Below are 19017 nucleotides of genomic sequence, written 5' to 3' on the forward strand. Positions count from 1 at the left end.
TGAGAGGATTTCACCAGAATGCCCACTGGCTTCCCCACTGCATTCCCCCCCCCCCCCCCCCCCCCCCAGTGAAAATACTTCGAAAAAGTCTCACACCGCAATCCACTAGTCACGAACCTACGGCAAAGCCGACACTTCTCACTCATGGTAAAATTTTCGAAGTTCCGCTACTACAATAAGAAGATGTTAAAAAAACTGACTACAATAATCACAAACTTACTCTACAAGGGAAGTAACTACTATTATTAACAGTATTAATAAACAACAAATTTGAATATAACAAAAGACTAATACAGAAAGAGAATCAAACGCCTAATTACACAGTAAGGAAGCTGAAAACAGTTCCCAAAAGGTTCTTCTGAAATTATTTCACCAGAAAACACAAAAAGCCGCGGTTGAAGACTACTAAAGTTCCTAAATAAACCACTATACACAAACAATTAATGAGTACTTAGCTTTCGATGCGCCGCTACAGCTGCAACTGGTCAGCGCGGAATGTAAACACAGGTAAGAGGTTACGTTGCTCGATACGAAACACTCACAAATATCAGGTCACAACACAAGAAAGGCAGAGGTGAATGAAAAAGCTAACACACCACTCAAGCTAAGTTATCCTAAGGACAAACACACACATGCTAAGGTCATCAGTCCCTAAGCTTACACACTACTTAACCTAAATTATCCTAAGGACAAACACACACACCCCTGCCCGAGGGAGAACTCGAACCTCCGCCGGGATCAAAGCCATTAATGCTTGTTTCGCCCCACATAGCATGTCAGGTGCAGAAGTGTGCACACGTGAATGCGAAACGGTTAGTCTATACTGACAGACGTAGCTCTGTTAATGGTGCAGTTACAGCTATGTTGATCGTTTTTGGTTATCTTTCGGACGACACTGTAAATTATCCTGTCTCCCTAGTTGGAACCTCCAGTAAAGCCGTCCTTTGCATGCCATTATTGCGTACATCTAAAGTTCTTTGCAGTGAGTGTCAGTATTTGCGACTGCAATGACGTTTAAAGTCTTATGGCAAATGTCGTCTTGAAGGACACCGTCGAAGCTTGGGTTCTGTCGATTTATTTATCTAAGATAAATTAGAAAGCACTGTTATTACACAATACAAGAAGATCCACGTCCCAAAAGAAACGAAGGAAACGATGTTGGTGCTTTTTAAAAGTTTACACTGCTGTGAGTGCAGTCTGTGGTGATGCGTAATCATTATCCTCACGAGAAAGCGTACAAGGAACACCGAGTGCTGTTTTTTTATCTACGAGTATTACAATAGAGACAGAAAGCGTCTGTCGTTGTCAGCCATGACAAAGGTATCACGCTACGGCCTCATACAAAACTGGAGCGCATTGAGAATTTGGCGAAGATAATAGATAAAGACTTAGATATTTTACAGTGTTCAAAAAGTTACCGAAGCTGATTCAGCGAAGTTGAAAGATGATGTAAGAACAAAGGAATTACAGACGTTGGCTGCGAGCGGGCATTGATTGAAATCATTGTGCCGGACTGGGATTCGAACCCAGGCCTCCAGCCTACTAGGCAGTTGGTCTGACCACTGAGCCATCTGGACACAATGGTCATTGCAACTGCACGCACTACCCTAGCACGCCTCCCGTCACACCCAATATCTCAACTTATCTACACACTTCTAATGTAGTGTCCCTTGTCCATTACCCTCATTGCTCGTGGCATCTCGTTTGACACATGAAGAGAAAAAACGAATTTTCAGATATTTCCATTGTTGTCCCCAACAATCACCATTCAGTATACGCTGTCGATCCAAACAATCTAATCAACCGTAATTAAATATTGTGTGAAACAGTCCAAGAAGGCATAAATGTCAAATACATTACTCAAAATCCCTATGGTGTAGACTAATAAGTATAAGTGTTTGAACAGGGACCTGCAGAGATTTCCGTTGTTGCAGCCTGTGAAGTTCTGGTGCCTAATCTGAGTGCAGCAGTCTCAGAACACAGAAAGCGCCTTGAACCGCTCAGAGGGCGCTGGCAAAACAGTCTCTGTAAGGTAAGTGGATCAATTTACTTTAATCAACGGGTATTTGGACGTCTCAGCATAGCTACAGTAGTATAAAGACGTGGGTATATGTGGGAAAATAACCATTACCGCTTGGAATAGTGCACAGTGCAGATGCAGTAGTAGAGATCCAGTATACCGGAAAATGCTGTCGAGTGGTACCGCATTTGAAGTCAGTAGTACAGTGTCTACATCTACATATATACTCCGCTAGCCACCAAGCGGTGTGTGGCGGAGGGCACTATTCGCGCCAAAGTCATATTTCCCCTCCTCTGTTGCACTCGCGGATCGCGCGAGGGAAAAACGACTGTATGAACGCCTCAGTACTAACTCTAATTTTCCTTACCATTGAATGGTGATCATTGCGCGATTTTAAAGTTGGTGGTTATAATATATGCTTTACATCCTCGGCGAAGATTGGATTTCGGAATTTAGTGAGCAGCCCCTTCTGTTTAGCGCGTCGTCTATCTGCAAGTATGTCCCACTTCAAACTTTCTATGAGATTTGTAACGCTCTCGCAATGGCTAAATGTACCAGTCACGAATTTTGCCGTTCTTCTTTGGGCCTTCTCAATCTCTTGAATTAGCCCTGACTGGTAAGGGTCCCATACAGACGAACAGTACTCTAAGACTGGACGAACTAACGTATTGTAAGCAATTCCTTTGTAGAAGGACTGCATCGCTTCAGGATTCTACCAATAAACGGCAATCTAGAGTTCGCCTTTGCCGTTACTTGTGTAATCTGATCATTCCATTTGAGGTCACTTTGAATAGTCATAACAAGATACTTGACGGATTTTACCGCTTCCAAAGACTGGGCATTTATTTTGTACTCTTACTTCAATGGGGATTTTCGCCTTGGACGCAGTACGTTACACTTACTAATATTGAGAGATAACTGCCAGTCATTACACCGCGCATTTATTTTCTACAAATCCTAATTGATTTGTTCACAACTTTCGTGTGCTACTACTCTGCTCTAGACCGTAGCGTCATCGATAAACTGTCTATTGGCGCTGTCAATACCATCAACCAGACCATTTATGTAAATCGTAAAAAGCAGAGGAACTATTACGCTCCCCTGGGGTACACCTGATGTTACGCTTGCTTCTGTTGAAGTCACTCCATTCAGGACGACATACTGCTCTCCGTCTGTTAGAAAACTTTCTCTCCAACCTTATATGTCATCGGATAGACCGTAAGCGCGTACTTTTTGGAGCAAGCGACAGTGTGGAACTGAGTCGAACGCCTTTCGAAAGTCGAAAAATATGGCATCAACCTGGGAGCGGGTTTCTAGAGCCGGTTGTGTATCACGCACAGAGAGGGCCAGTTGTGTCTCGCATGACCGGTGTTTCCTAAAACCGTGCCGGTTTCTGCAGATGAGCTTCTGATAGTCTCGAAAGGTTCATTATGTCTGAACACAAAATATGTCGCATGATTCTACAACAAATCGATGTCAGTGAAATTGGCCGGCAATTATGTGCTTCCGATTTTCTACCCTTTTTATATATTGCTATGGTCTGGGCCTTCTTCCAGTCCCGTGGAATATAACAGGACATTGCCGGCCGCGGTGGTCTCGCGGTTCTAGGCGCGCAGTCCGGAACCGTGCGACTGCTACGGTCGCAGGTTCGAATCCTGCCTCGGGCATGGATGTGTGTGATGTCCTTAGGTTAGTTAGGTTTAAGTAGTTCTAAGTTCTAGGGGACTGATGACCACAGCAGTTGAGTCGCATAGTGCTCAGAGCCATTTGAGCCGTAACAGGACATCAACAATTCAGGCGGGAGAAGGTGGCACCTGTTATAAAGACAGTCAGCTCTGTCCAGTGTTAGTGTGTGCGTACATGCAATAGTACAGATCCGGTATACCGGCAAATACCGTCGAATGGTACTGCACTTGAAATCAGTAGTACAGTATATAACAAGACATCAACAGTTCAGGTGGGAGAAGGGGTATTTGGTATAAAGACAGTCGGCTCTGCGCGGTGTTACTGTGTACGAACGTGCTTTTAGTGCGGGTGTAAACCGAACCCATTAGTGACAATGTAAACCGCGACTGCGACAGCGCCACAAGGAAAACAGTTATCATGTGATGAAAAAGCAAATATCGGTGCGTGCAAGGAAATGTGACTCTCTAACTGTCAAGAAGTTGAACCGTTCAAGTACAGTGATGGATAATTTCACTGGACTGGACGCACGATATGGACAGAACAATGCACAATGTATAAGATAGTCTGAGGCATCAAAACGGTTATTTTTGTGCAGAGCAAGGGCCGTAAATTGTTATTCTTCTCAACTTGTTGCTGATTTACAGTTTCCAGTAACTTCAAGACGCGTACGACAAATTTTGTTAAATGTGAAAACATCTTGCATTCGAGAGACGACCGCAGAACCCTGTTCTAACACCCAAATATAAACAGGCTACACTGGAGTTTGTTGAGAAAGGTATGTCATGCACTTTAAAATGGGATAAAGCAGTCTTCAATGATACGAAGAAGTTTAATTTAAATGGTCCGGATGGATTTCGATATTGTTAATCTGAGAACAGAGCAGCAGGTAAGAATGAGTAGAAATTTTGGTGGTGGAAGTGTTATGATTTGAGCAGTCTTCTGCACTTAGGTGGCAGTAAATCATGCATTGCTTGGCAGAACACTAGAGGGAAGTCTAACATGTACATTGAGGTGCTAGAGACTGTATGAGGACCTAGTTTCAAAAGTACAGGTTGTTTCGAAATTAATATACAGGTTTTAAGGCTTTGTAGGATTTATTACATTCAGCTTGCAATTATAAATAACACATCAAAAGATAGAGCAACTAAAACACTTTTGCTTGTACACCTGTGCGGCAAGGGAAAAGCGCGGGACGACAAAGACTGAGTAAAGAACGTGTCGACCTAGTGAGAGTCTTTCACGTTTAGCCCCAAGAAATCAGTTCGGAAGGCTAATAATGAGTTAGTAGTTCCAGTGACGTCTGTGCAGACACTTTTAAGGAAACAAAATTACGTCCTTATCGTTTGCAGCGGTTAAGAGCTGTAAAGCCTAGAGACTATGATCTACGTGCCAACATTGCAAACGAAATGTTGCTGCATGACGATGAAAGTTTTCTGCATGTTGTCCTCAGTGATGAATCGACATTTGATCTAACTGGAAATGCGAACACACACAATGTGCGCATCTACAGATCAGCAAATACCCACGAGAAGGTGTAGTTGTAACGAGACTCCCCTAAATTGAATTTTCTTGGTGCCATATCCAGGCAGAGATTGTGTGGGCCTTTTTTTTTCGGTGAAGCAACTCTTAAGTGGTGTTTGTTATCTTTACACGGCAGAACCGTGGCTCTCTCCTCAGTTGGAAGAAGCTTCAGTAGAACATTACTCGGCAGCGAAATGGAGCGCCGTCTCACTGGCATAACTCAGTACGCGATTGTTTAAACGACGTTGTACCCGACCGCTTGATTGGCCGCAAGTGGCCGGATGACAGAGCTTGTTTTGCATGACCACCATTTTCACACACGATCTTACGCCATGCGATTTTTCTCTTTGGGACTTAATGAAGGATCATGTGTATAAGTGTATATGTCTCCGCTACTAGCTGGTCTACGCAACCTTAGAAACAGCATTGTTGTAACAATTTCTGCAGACACACTGATCAAGGTATGGAAAGAACTCGCCTTTCGACTCGGTGAGCGACAAATGGTGCTCACATTGAACACTTGCAAGAAAAACTGTCTGAGGTGCTCTTTCATTTTGTTTATTTTTTTATAATTTTAAGTTGAATGTGGCAAATGCTACATAGTTATAAAACCCGTATATTCATTTTGAAACACCATGTATAATGTTTCAAGATAATGCATACGATGGAAATGAAACTTGACACTTGAGAGGATGAATACGCCGTTCTGCGGCGGCAACGTTTCGACAAGTTTCTTACTCGTCATCTTAAGGCGAAGTGTTGGGGTTGTGTATGTTATGTCATTCGATATTAAGCTTAGTTGGTAGAGCACTTGCCCGCGAAAGGCAAAGGTCCCGAGTTCGAGTCTCGGTCCGGCACACAGTTTTAATCTGCCAGGAAGTTTCGTATCAGCGCTCACTCCACTGCAGAGTGAAAATCTCATTCTGGCCTAATTCGATATTAATGCAGTGATTGGAAAAGTTTGTCACATTTATGAAGAACTTGGCAGTATGAGCCCACTTATAATTATAACGTTGCACCCCCTCCGCTCTGGATGCATGCGCTACTTCGTTTGGGAAGGTTGCCATAAAGCCATTTCATTCTCTCCCGACGCAAGCTAGCCCACAGTTGTTTTAACATGCCCTCGGTATTCTGGACACTGCAACTGGGACGGAGTTTTCGTCTAAGCTGGGTCCACACGTATTCTATCAGGGAGAGATGTGAGGAGTACCTGAATATCGCGCAGACACATAATAGAGACACGTCCAATGTGTGGTGAAGCATTGTTCTATTGAAAATTAGCACAAGACGCTATCGTATGAGAAATAGCATGCGAGGACGCGGGATGACCGTGACGTTCCGTCGCGCCTTCAGAGTCCCTTCAAACACTACTAGCGATGAGCTGAAGTCACTCCCGATATCTCACCACGTCCTAAATAGTAGGCGTAAGGCTACTGTGTCTCTCCCAAACATTAAAAGAATGAGACCTCTCCCCAATTCACCACTGTACTCGTCGGTCATACAGGCAGGTCCAGAACAGCGACTCATCACTGAACACAATGCGATACCCTTCATCAGCAGTCCATGGCTCAAAAGTGGCATCGCCACTCGAAAAATAGCCGATTGCTTTGTGGTGTTAACGGCAGCTTACGCACGGGCCGGTAATACCGTAGTCCGTCTGCTGTTAATCTGCGACCAGTGAATGTTGCAGGGAATCCATTACTCGCTATGGGTTGGCAGCTGCGGATCTGAAGGGGTTACGATGTGCTCGGTGCACAGTACTGCGATCCTCCCTTGTGGTCCTCTGACGCGGTCGACCGGATCCTTCACGACGAGTATGTCCGCTCTTACGTTGCCACGCAGTCCAGTGTCGGATCGCTGTCACGTCCAAAAGCCTCACAAATCTGTTTATTGCACGATTCGACCCAGCCGCCGAATCGATACCCACAATGAGGCCACTTTCAAATCCTTTCAGGTGCTGATAATGCGGTTTCACACCAGTACACGTACGCCGCATTTTCGTGTCCCTCATAGTTATCACTCAACAACTGACTTTGTCCACGCCTCGTACACAATGTCATTATAAGCATCCGGACACCTGACTGAATTGCTCGAATTCAGTATGGTGTTGGCCCACCCTTTGCCTTGATGACAGCTTCCACTGTTGCAGGTAGACGCTCACTCAGGTGCTAGAAGGTTTCTTGGGGAATGGCAGCCCATTCGTCACGGAGTGCTGCGCTGAGGAGAGGTATTGATGTCGGTCGCTGATGCCTGGCACGAAGTCGGAGTTCCAAAACATCCCAAAGGTGTTCTGTACGATTCGTGTCACGACTCTGTGCAGGCTAGGCCATTACAGGGATGTTACTGTCGTGTAACCACTCCGCCACAGGCAGTGAATTATGAACAGGTGCTGGATCGTGTTGAAAGGTGCAATCTCCGTCCCGGAATTGCTCTTCAACAGTGGGAAGCAAGAAGCTGCTTAAAACATCAATGTAGACCTGTGCTGTGATAGTGCCACGCAAAACAACAGGTGGTGCAAGCCGTCTCCATGCAAAACCCGACCACACCATAACACCACCGCCTCTGAATTTTACTGTTGGCAGTACACACACTGGCACGTGACGTTCACCGGGCATTCGCCATACCCACACCCTGCCATCGGATCGCCACGCCGAGTACAGTGATTCGTTACTCCATACACCGTTTGTCCAGCGTCCAGTCGTCCAATACTTATGCTCCTTACACCAAACGAGGCGTCGTCTTGCATTTACCGGCGGGATGTGTGGCTTATGAGCAGCCGTTCGACCATGAAATCCAAGTTTTCTCACCTCCCGCCTAACTGTCATAGCACTTCCAGTGGATCCTGATCCAGTTTGGAATTCCTGTGTGATGGTCTGGATAGATGTCTGCCTGTTACATATAACGACCCTCTTCAACTGTCGGCGGTCGCTGTCAGTCAACAGACGAGGTCGGCCTGTACGCTTATGTGTAGTACATGCCCCCTGACGTTTCCACTTCACTGTCACATCGGAAACAGTGGACCTAGGGATGTGTAGGAGTGTGGAAATCTCGCGTACAGTCGTATGACACAAGTGACACCCAATCACCTGACCACGTTCGAAGTCCGTGAGTTGCGTTTTGCGCCCCATTCTGCTCCCTCACGACGTCGAATGACTACTGAGGTCGCTGATACGGTGACAGTACAATGCACCTATTATGAGAAAATATCTGTTTGGGGCTGTTCGGATACTATTGATCACATAATGTATCTAGCCTACCACACCTGGCAACAACACGAAATACGAATAACACTAAGGCCATCTCTTGACTGTCCTGCTAGTCACAGGTAATCGCAGCTCTCATGATTGATATTCCCGCTGACTGTGTGCACGTGTAAAAGTTCTGTTGACATCACACCATGTCTTATGTGTGCTTCAGTTTTTTTTCAGTTAGTATATTATATTTGTTCTTACTACAGTGAAGTTTATGTGACGTTTGCCACTGTCTAGGGATGTTACAAAAAACACACCTTTCGCAGTCAGTCGCTTTTCTTTAGTTTCCAATATTAGCTTGACATGTAGCTTACGGCAATCTTCAGTTGCCCAAATGTTGTCAGTGCGTTAGTTTCTGTTGTAAACACTTCTCTCAAATACGATTATTCAGCTGGTTGTAGTGACCTATTATTTGGTTGTAGTGACCTATTATTTTAGCCGTTACGAATTGGTACGTTTAAGTCACGTCTTTAATGTATATAGAGTTAAGGTTTGAGCTATTTGTGTTCATTAGTCTTCGAAGATGAGAGAGGGTGAATAATTTGCTCCTTCCCCGAAATACGGGTTTTATTACATGGACTAAACAGAGGAAAATTTGAGATGAAGCGGCTTTTGTCCAACTAAGTGGTTACACTGACATATTTCTTTCTAAACTTCATATCAACTCTAATTATGTTTCTTCAATTCAGCTGTGGTTTTGATATATTCTGTATAAAGACAAACAGCGGATCTGCTAAGCCCTATTCATTGTGTTGTGGTTGGCAGGAAAGCCAACCGTATGGTTAAAGGAGGCCGATATGCACGCGTTTTAGCTCACGCCGACTGGCGTGAGGTCTGTATCATGACAAGGGAAACGGTCGTAGCTGGTGGAATACTTAACTTTAATCCATTAATGACGAACGTCGCTCTTTATGGTACATGATTCACAATATCAATAGTACGGATACTGGCGCCTTGCTAGGTCGTAGTAAATAACGTAGCTGAAGGCTATGCTAACTATCGTCTCGTCAAATGAGAGCGTAATTTGTCAGTGAACCATCGCTAGCAAAGTCTGCTGTACAACTGGGGCGAGTGCTAGGAAGTCTCTGTAGACTTTCCGGGTGGCAGCGCTCGGTCTGCAATTACTGATAGTGGCGACACGCGGGTCCGACGTATACTCCCGGACCGCGGCCGATTTAAAGGTTACCACCTAGCAAGTGTGGTGTCTGGCGGCGACACCACACATTGGCACTGAAGTCTTAAACAAGTTCCTGGGTATTTTATGCTTATCGTCTGTCTCTAGCCTGAGTTGCAGTCTGCAATCGCGAATTCAGTGTCAGCTTATTTTTCTTCCAGTCTTCCATTGATGCTAATGTTGGGACATAGAGACTCCCCTTCAGTTTATCAAACTGTCAGTTGAATGATGGCTTTGGAATCATTTCTTTTATAAGGCGATTCGTGTGCAACTCTAACGGTGTCACGCTCTATTCTTGAGTGCTAGTGTCTCTACTATCTGGGATTAGTTTAATTTTTGTAGTTGGAGTACCCTCAGTTAATGACGACAGTGTGGACTGTCATATAATGTGACCATATGTATGCAAACTGACATCGAAAAACTTCCCAACTTGGTCGACAACGAAATTTCATTTTACTCACTGGGGGAGAACACTCCTTCCTGAGGTCGGATGCTTGCGTGTGGCGCTCCCATCACTTCCTGTTGTCTATAGATTCCGGTTCCATTCCGCTTATCGAGTCAATATAGCTCGCGTGACTTCCTTACTGCTTGGAAAGTAAAGGAAAATTTCCATTCTTCTGTCTTTTAATTGTCATTACATAGTAGTGCTAATTAGGTGCACACCTTTGTAAATAGAGTTTGTGAAGCGACGTTTTTGTCCTAATTGTGCGACATATAGATTACGTACTCCCGTAATGCAGACAATATTTCTCCATTCAATCTTATGTTAAATAAAATGCAGTTCCCGATATGTCCATCATTGTCGCTCACAAGGGAATGATACGTTAAACAGTTGTCTGGTCAAGTGCGTCTGTTTGTTCGTGTGTAACTCGCGACTAACAATCCTCTCAGGTATCGCTCCCAAATTATGTCAGGGTGCTAAGAGAAAAAGTTCACACACATATCGTTTTACGTCAGAGTGCACGCGCTCGGTACTCCAAGAGTAGCTACGATGAGTGTGTGTGTGTGTGTGTGTGTGTGTGTGTGTGTGTGTGTGTGTGTGTGTGTGTGTGCGTGCGTGTGTGTGTGTGTGTGTGTGTGTGTCTGTCTCTGATGCACGACTAGAAGTTGGTCATTGTGGGGACGAGCCATCATTGTTTAGGGACAGTCGGAGCGACGTATGTAGGCAGATGAATTATGGTCGTAATAACATCAAGAGCTTAATCTGAATCTTGTACAAGTAACCATTATGTTCTCATTACGAATGGAGCTAATGGAACTTTGTCGCAGGCGCTGCCGCCGTCACCTCATGAGCATCGACGGAGGAATACTCGACCATCCTGTATCAGCTGACCTTCGTGAGTGAAAAATGAGATTCAGATCCAGCAGATACTCTGCACCTACTTGAGATGCAACTTAGGAATTGGAAGCAGTATTTTCGTAACAGCAGTTCGAGGCTACATAAGGCAATAGGAGCTGCAGACATAACTCGTACACGATTTAACACTAGGACCGCCGAGTGGTAGATTTGACCACTTTTTATATTTTAACATGTTATTATTGGGTCAATTTCTAATCTATGCTGTTGTGAGTTAATGATTTATCCAAAATGTTTATGTAGATCATATAAATAGTCCAATATTTATTTTATATTCATTAGTTTTCTTTGAATGACCACTTATACTTAAAACCGCCGAGTGGTCACTTTGACCACAATACATGTATATTTTAAAACAGATTTTTTAAAGATTGTTGTGCGTCACTCCCCGGATTTATTTTTAGCACTCGTCAAAAATGTACTAAATATGTTGGTTACTGAAGTTTATTCGCATTGTTTGAATTTAAAAGCTCAACAATGCAATATATCATTTATTGTTTGCTATTGGGTTTCGCATAAACTAGACTGATTATTTGAGTTCTGGTCTCAAAATAGTAGACACGGCTCATATGTCACAGCGATACAAACCATGGGCACAGCCACTTTCGGATGAAGAAATTGTCACGCTTTTGTATGAATCGGATGCTGAAAACGATCCTGAAGTTGAGGACCTTGTGGAAGATTCTACAGATGAAGACTACCAACCTGTCGCTACCGTGGGTAAAAAAGGGACTGCAACTCCTGTAAGTGGACCAATACAGAATGGACGTAAAGAGGAGACGAAGTGAGTGTTCACTTCCAGAACCTGGCTCAAAATTCCTGGGGAAGGACGGGATCACGGAGTGAACTGTAGCAGACTTCGGTGTTACTACCCCAGGTAGGATAGGTCAACAGAATATGTTGAAAGAAACACGGGGACCTATTCCACACGCAAAGTGGCACGTCTCAAATGATAATGTTTCGAGTGCCTGGCGCCTTTTAGTTGATCAGTCAATGATGAAACACCTAAAGAAATGCACAGAATCAGAGGCACAACGGCTTCTTCCAGGAGTTTGGATGTAGAAGAATTAGATGCATTTGTTGCTTTATTATATGTTCGTGGTGCAGTAGGTGCCAGATGTATTGAAGTAGATGAGTTGTGGTCGAAAAAGAGGGGAGCCACATTTTTCACTGACACAATGAACAGAAACAGGTTCCGTGAAATTTTGAAATATCTGCGTGTTGATGAAGAAAATACACGGTCGGAACGTTTGAAATGTGACAAATTTGACTTATATCAACTACTTGGAATCATTTTATAGAATACTGTCAGTTTAATTACATACATGGATCAAATGTCACTGTGGACGAACAACTTTTCTCCAGCAGAACCATGTGTCCGTATTTGCAATATATGCCGAATGAGCCTGATAAATTCGGAATCATATTGTGGCTTCTAGCGGATGTAGAAACAAAATATCTTCGTAATGGTTTCCCTTATGTAGGAAAGAACCAACAGAGGGCACCTAATGGGGAACTTCCAGATCAAATAGTTATGAAGTTGGTAGCTCCATATCGCAATAAGGGGCGAAATGTGACTACTGATAATTTTTCACTACGGTCACACTTGGGGAGAGACTGGAAAAAGAGAAAACTAGTGTTGTCGGCACTATCAACCGTGCAAGAGAAGAAATTCTGAACACTACAAAAAAATGAAAACTTCTCTTTAAACGTCTGTTCTCTTGACTGTTCTCTGACTGTTTACGAAGGGAAAAAGAACAAAAATGTTCTTCTGTGTACCTCCATGCACACAGATATTAAAACACAAAATAATTCGAAACACCTTCCCGAAACAGTGAGCTTATACAATAGCACAAAATTTGGTGTAGATGTCTTGGACCAGATGACGAGGAAATATTCTGTCCGCTCTGGTACTCGTCGATGGCCTGTACACGTATTTCACAATATCCTTGATTCAGCAGCCACCAACTTATGGATCATTTTCAAGCTAGTGACAGGAATCAAAATAAGTAGGAGGAAATCTAGCAGAAGAATTACGTAGAGCCTGTATGGAAACCAGAAATCAGGAAAGGATGCCAAGGGATGGAAAAGAAAAGGGCGATGGTGATGAAGAAAGAGAAGAAGCGGGAATTCCTGCGAAAGTAAGAAAACTATGCCAAACGAGGAAATGCAGAAACAAGACGAATGAAGTGTGCAGTAAATGCAAGAGATATGTTTGTAGGCCGTGTACATATAAAGTAATAAAGACAGTAGTTTGTAATGCTTGTAAGTAGGATTAGGTACTATACGTGGTCATATTTTATGATTGTTCTTTCACTTAATATATTCGTGGATACTTAGTTTCTCTAGTAAGATTAATTTCTATTAATTTTAAAACTACTGCAATACAGTTGGTATTGTTGCCACACGAAGGTATGTGCACAGAAACAGGGTTTTATGACAGCGATACAAAATCAGGCCATTGGGGGGATTACTGCAAGTGTATTATCAAGGAGCTAGGAATGTATGATACTTGCATTAAATTTAGCGTTCAGTAAGAGACACTGATGCAAAGTATATCTGGATATATAGTAATGTGAATGCTCTTTGAAGCTGAACCTCTCTTCAAATTGGCGAAGATAGATTGCTTTTTTTTTGGGGGGGGGGGGGGGGATGGGTGATAATTCAGAAGACAGTGAAAAACTTAGAAACGCTTCCACTTGTTCAAGGACTGGAAATAGACATTCTCTCACTGTTCCAGTATATTTTGAGTTTGAAGTTTTCTGTACCCACGACTTAATTGCTGATAAAATACGGTGTAGCCAAAGCTGAACAAGACACTTTCCTCATAGCCATCGCCAAACGCAATACATACAACTTGCAGAGATGGTTGGATGCAGGAACATTTCAAATAAAGTAAATGCATTGTGATACAGAAGTTAGTGTACATCGTTCAAGTGGTAATATGGACACCAACATTATTAGAAGCAAAATATGAAAAAATATCTACATATTTGAAAACACCATTCTACGTTTTGTTGGCAGTTCCAAAAGTCATTTGTCCTGAACTCCGACAGATTAGTTTATCGTATTTTCAGTGAACGTGCTTAACAAAATAAGTTATAGCTTAATATGGAATAATTAGTAATGTAATTTAGAAATTGTTTAGACATTAGTGCCGTCCTAAACGTTCATCTTAGTGCTGAAATGATGAGTGCACCAATATTTCATAGTAGCACTGTAATCACCGTACAAACCTGCCCCGTATCATTTCACCATTGCTGTCTTCATTTAACTATACCATCTTGACGTCCGTTTATTTTAAACGTCAAGAATGTCTCACAAACACAGCGGACAGCGAGAGACGTGTATGTATTCGTTTCGTAGAGTAAAACGAGTATTGGGCAAATTACTAAATAAAAAAAAAAAATGCCTCCTGTGAGGTTTGAACTCACGACCCCTGGTTTACGAGACCAGTGCTCTACCACTGAGCTAAGGAGGCGGCCGTATGCAGTAGAGATATGTCAAGTTTAATAAGAAAAACATTTGTTACGTTATCCTTTAGGAAGATTTTTAATTGTCCTCGTTTCGGATATAATTTTGAAAAAAAGACGTGCGAGACACACAATATTGGTGAAGCTTCGGCCTAGTTTTAGTTCCCGCCGGCGGCACAGATGTCGCCACAGTGCGTGCGCGCGGTTGTGCCGGTAATTATGGAACAAACCGTATACATATTTGTTTTCACATCGTTCGTAAATGTTGTAGTGTATTCAAACGTGTATGATTTACCATATAAGGGTTTAATTAAAAAACTATTTATCTGAATAAGTGTTTCTTATTCCAATTTCATACGGTGACTAAGCGCTCTGAACACAACTCACAGTTTGAAACTTGCACATAATGAAATTTATTCAGAAGTGTTCATATTGGGCATTTCTAGTCATGCTAAACATTAAGCACATAGATTAACGCAGTGCTATAGCAGATATCCATTTTCATTCAGCGAATTAGACGCCTCAAGTCACCGATTCGTGGGCGGAAAATTAGCAAAAAGTAACATACATTCCTAGGCAGTTTTACATTGGGCGATTGAGAACTTAAGTTAAACATGTTTCACTCAAGCACCTTTATGTCTCATTCAGCTGACGAGCAGGTAAACGTTGTTTCCTTTTCATAGAACCAAATTTTACTTTCGTATGGAACCGCATTCTCGACAAATAGATTGAGAACTGATTGGAACTTTTAATTGGAGTGATAAACGTCATGAGAGAAGCTTATGGAATTAGGTAGAGCACGATCTATAGGAGTTTTTTCAAGCATGAGGAATGTGTTCCTATATGGCTGTACACGCAATTCTGTCGGAAGTGTTTTAGTGGTAAACAAGATTTTTTGTCCAAATGACTTGCCCAAGTCAAGCGGCACAAGAAATGAACACAGTTGATCGGTGAGATTTGACTGTGGAGGCAGTGTCTTGCGTCCCTTGCACAATATGAATACTGAACAGCGGTTCAAAATGGCACTGTTGTTGCTATATAGTCTTCGGTTCCAGAACGTGACCGGAAGGTATGAGTCGAAATACAAGCATAAAAATGTATTTGCTTCTGACTTTATTGCCGAATTGCCATCGGCTTCTTAGTGCGTCGGGAAAACATTAAAGTTCTCATAAATGTTCCGAGTTCCCACAAAAGTATTATGGGTAGTCATTAACTCCAGCACATATACTTCTAGCAAACGGCATTTCTTTTTCCGACTATTATACGACAAACTTAGTAAATCAATTTTTCTTTCTGTTCATTTATGTATCATTCTGGTCAGTAGTTCGAAAGCGTGCTTTGTGAGATTATTAGTCCAGTAGTTTTCACATTTATCGACACCTATCTTCGCAGATAATGTGATGATAATGATCTTCTGGAAACCTGTTAGTAATTCATCCTTTTCATAATACATTTCTGATACCATGGAAAACAACCTTCTAGTTCCTAAACATTCAACATATTTCATTAACTCTGATGATATAACATTGATTGAATTGTTTGATTTCATATCACTCAACGCTATCTCAGAGTCTGAACGCAAATGGATTGTCACTAAGTTTTGAAAAAAACACAATATATACAGTTCTGTGTTGCAAATGACATGGATAAATATAGACTTTAAACAGAAGTCCGTTGCTAAGGCAGAATATTCAAAATTTTTGGGTGTGTGCATTTATGAGAAATTGAATTGGAAGAAACAAGACTGATCATCTGCTGAAACGTTTGAGTTCAGCTATTTGTGCTGTAAGGGTTGTAGCCCACTATGCCTACTTTTATTCACTGCTTTCATATGGCATCATACTTTGGGGTAATTTATCATTAAGAGAAATAGTATTCATTGTACGAAAGCATGTAATCGGAATAATAGCTGGAGCCCACCCAAGATCACCATATATTTAGGGAACTAGGGATATTCACAGTACCTTCACAATACATATATTCGCTTATGAAATTTGTTATTTATAACCCATCCTAATTCAGAAATAATAGCAAAGTGTGTAGCTACAACGCTAGAAGAATGGATGATCTTCACTATTCTGGTTTAAATATGACTTTGGCTCTGAAAGGAGTGAATTATACTGTTAAAGAAGTCTTTGTTACTTTACCACATAGCATTAAAAATGCGACAGGTAGCCAACCAACATTTAATAACTAACTAAAAAAATTTGTGAATGATAACTCATTCCACTCTGTAGACGAATTTTTAGCTATAAAGTATTAATTGTAAAAATAGTTAAACTGACACATTTACACATCATATAATACGTATTCCTGATCTGTGGAAGAATATTAATGTAATGTAATCATCAGAACATCCATTTCTTCCACGTTAGTCTTCTCAGTAGGATCACACTGTTTCTTTCCCCCCACATAGGCTTTTGATATACTGCTGCCATCTGTTTGCCATATCTTCTGCATTTGATAGAGGTTTTTCCATCTTGTAAATCAGCACCGTTACATTTTACTTCTTCACATTAATATTTATTCTTCATGCACATAATCCCAATTATTCCTACAACCATGTCTTTCTCCATATCCTTACATGTTTCTTTCATTTATTCTGACTCAGCCCGTTTCTACATTTCTTATCAGTTTCATTCATAAACAACCTATACTGTACTTTCCTACTGTACCCTTACGATTTTGTAATTTCTTCTACCAACTCTAAGATTCAGCATTTCCTGAATTACCCACAGTTTCTTAGCCACTGTTTTTGCTGTACCTACAGTTTCCTGTGCTACACTAATGAGTGGCTTCTTTATTATACAGGGTGAGTCACTAACTATTGCCACCTAGAATAACTCCGAAAGTATGATAGTAGCTGAAAAGTTTGTGCGACAAATGTTGCGTGGGACAACGGGGGCCATAATACGATGTTAGTTTTTTGTTGATAGGTGGGGTCGCGTCAGCGATATGTAGGTCGACTTTTTTTTATGGGATGCTGTAGTTCGGTACTCAATTTCTGATAGCGGGTATCAAGAGGAATCCAATGATTTGTAACAGTAATGTCTTTGAAGGTCAACGAAGGTAAAAAAGTGGCATGAACCTACGTTTACAGAAGGTGTTCGAAGTGATGACCACTGGTATCAATGCAGTGCTGCAATCTTCTTATCGTGGATTGCGTGGTATTCCTTATCACTTCGGCAGTTATCGAAGCACATGCTGTGACAATTCTCTCTCGTATATCGTGCAAATGGTAAATATTCGCCGAATACTGTGTATCCATCTAACGTTCCATCGATATGTAAACACTATTCGACGGTTTCGCAATATAACACTAATAGGAACGGTAAGAATAGTATCGTCGAATCAAGCTAATGTGAATGATTTATTCCTTCTCATTTACGGAGAATGCCAACGAAATTCAGTGAGACCTAGAGACTTGTACGCTGAAAGATATCCTCAACATACTTACCCTACACGCCGTACATTTAAATACGTACATGATAAATTGAGAACAACTGGATGTTTAACGCATCAGAAACATATACAGTGAAGGAAAGTTACTAACGAGGAAACGGAAATTGGTACTCTTGCCACTGTCGCTCGAGATCCTAGTGTTAGTTCGCTTCAAATCGCAAGGGAATCTGGCATGAGCCAGAATAGTGTTGTTCGTGTTCTGCACCCTCATAAATATCATCCTTACCATATCAGTCTCAAACCAAGAATTAACTGGTAAGGATTGTATGCATCGCATTGAATTTTGCCGGTTGTCTCAACTTCAGATTCAGAGGGATAACACATTTATTAATTTGATTTTATTTACTGACGAGGGTGCATTCATGAACCATGGAAATATTAATTTGCATAACATGCATTATTGGGCAACTGAAGATTCATATTGGCTGCAGCAAGTTGCACACCAAAACCTATGGTTGGTGAATGTATGGAGTGGGATTCTGGAGGACAGAATTAGAGACCCCTATTTCATCGAAAGAAATCTGCAAGAAATAGTAGGTCTGTTATTGGAAGAAATACCTTTAGGAACAAGGAACAGAATGTGGTATCAATGCGATAGGTGTCCGGCACATTTATCGCTGATGGCTAGAAATGAGTTGCAGAGACCATTTCCAAATCGTTTTATTGGCCGGCTCGTTCGCCGGACTTGAGGCCTCTGGTTTTTTTCTTGTGGGATTCGTAAAAGACATTGTTTATAAAGATGTTCCAACTACACCTGAAGATTTACGCGAGAGAATTGTCAGAGCATGTGCTTTGATGAGTGCTGATGTTATAAGAAATACCACTCAATCCACGATAAGAAGAACACCTTCTGCAAATTGACATTCATGCCACCTTTGTGACCTTCGTTGACCTTCAAAGACCTTACCATAACACATAATTCGATTCGTCTCGATAGCTGCTATCAGAAAATGAGTACCAAACTATAGCATCCCATTTTTAAAAAAAATAATTGACCCTCATATCTCTGAAGCGACGTCACCTAGCAACAAAAAACCAACGTCATGTTATGGTCCACGTTGTCCCATGGAACT

General features: G+C 41.9%; 2 protein-coding genes and 1 non-coding gene across 4 annotated transcripts in view; 2 read left to right on the forward strand and 1 right to left on the reverse strand.

Annotated features, from left to right (window-relative positions):
- LOC126292139 (uncharacterized) overlaps positions 1-19017 on the forward strand; it is a 670252-nt gene that overhangs the window by 434503 nt on the left and 216732 nt on the right. The window lies entirely within an intron of this gene.
- The window catches only part of LOC126292140 (uncharacterized), a 383319-nt gene that overhangs the window by 285417 nt on the left and 78885 nt on the right, over positions 1-19017 (forward strand). The window contains exon 3 of the mRNA XM_049985979.1: positions 1935-2032. Coding sequence (XP_049841936.1) covers positions 1935-2032 — 98 coding nt within the window. The remainder of the gene's footprint in view (positions 1-1934; positions 2033-19017) is intronic.
- Positions 14419-14490, reverse strand: Trnat-cgu (transfer RNA threonine (anticodon CGU)). Its single transcript has one exon. It is a non-coding gene; the product is annotated as a tRNA-Thr (tRNA).

Source organism: Schistocerca gregaria, chromosome 9, assembly GCF_023897955.1.
Source record: "Schistocerca gregaria isolate iqSchGreg1 chromosome 9, iqSchGreg1.2, whole genome shotgun sequence".
NCBI lineage: Eukaryota > Metazoa > Arthropoda > Insecta > Orthoptera > Acrididae > Schistocerca > Schistocerca gregaria.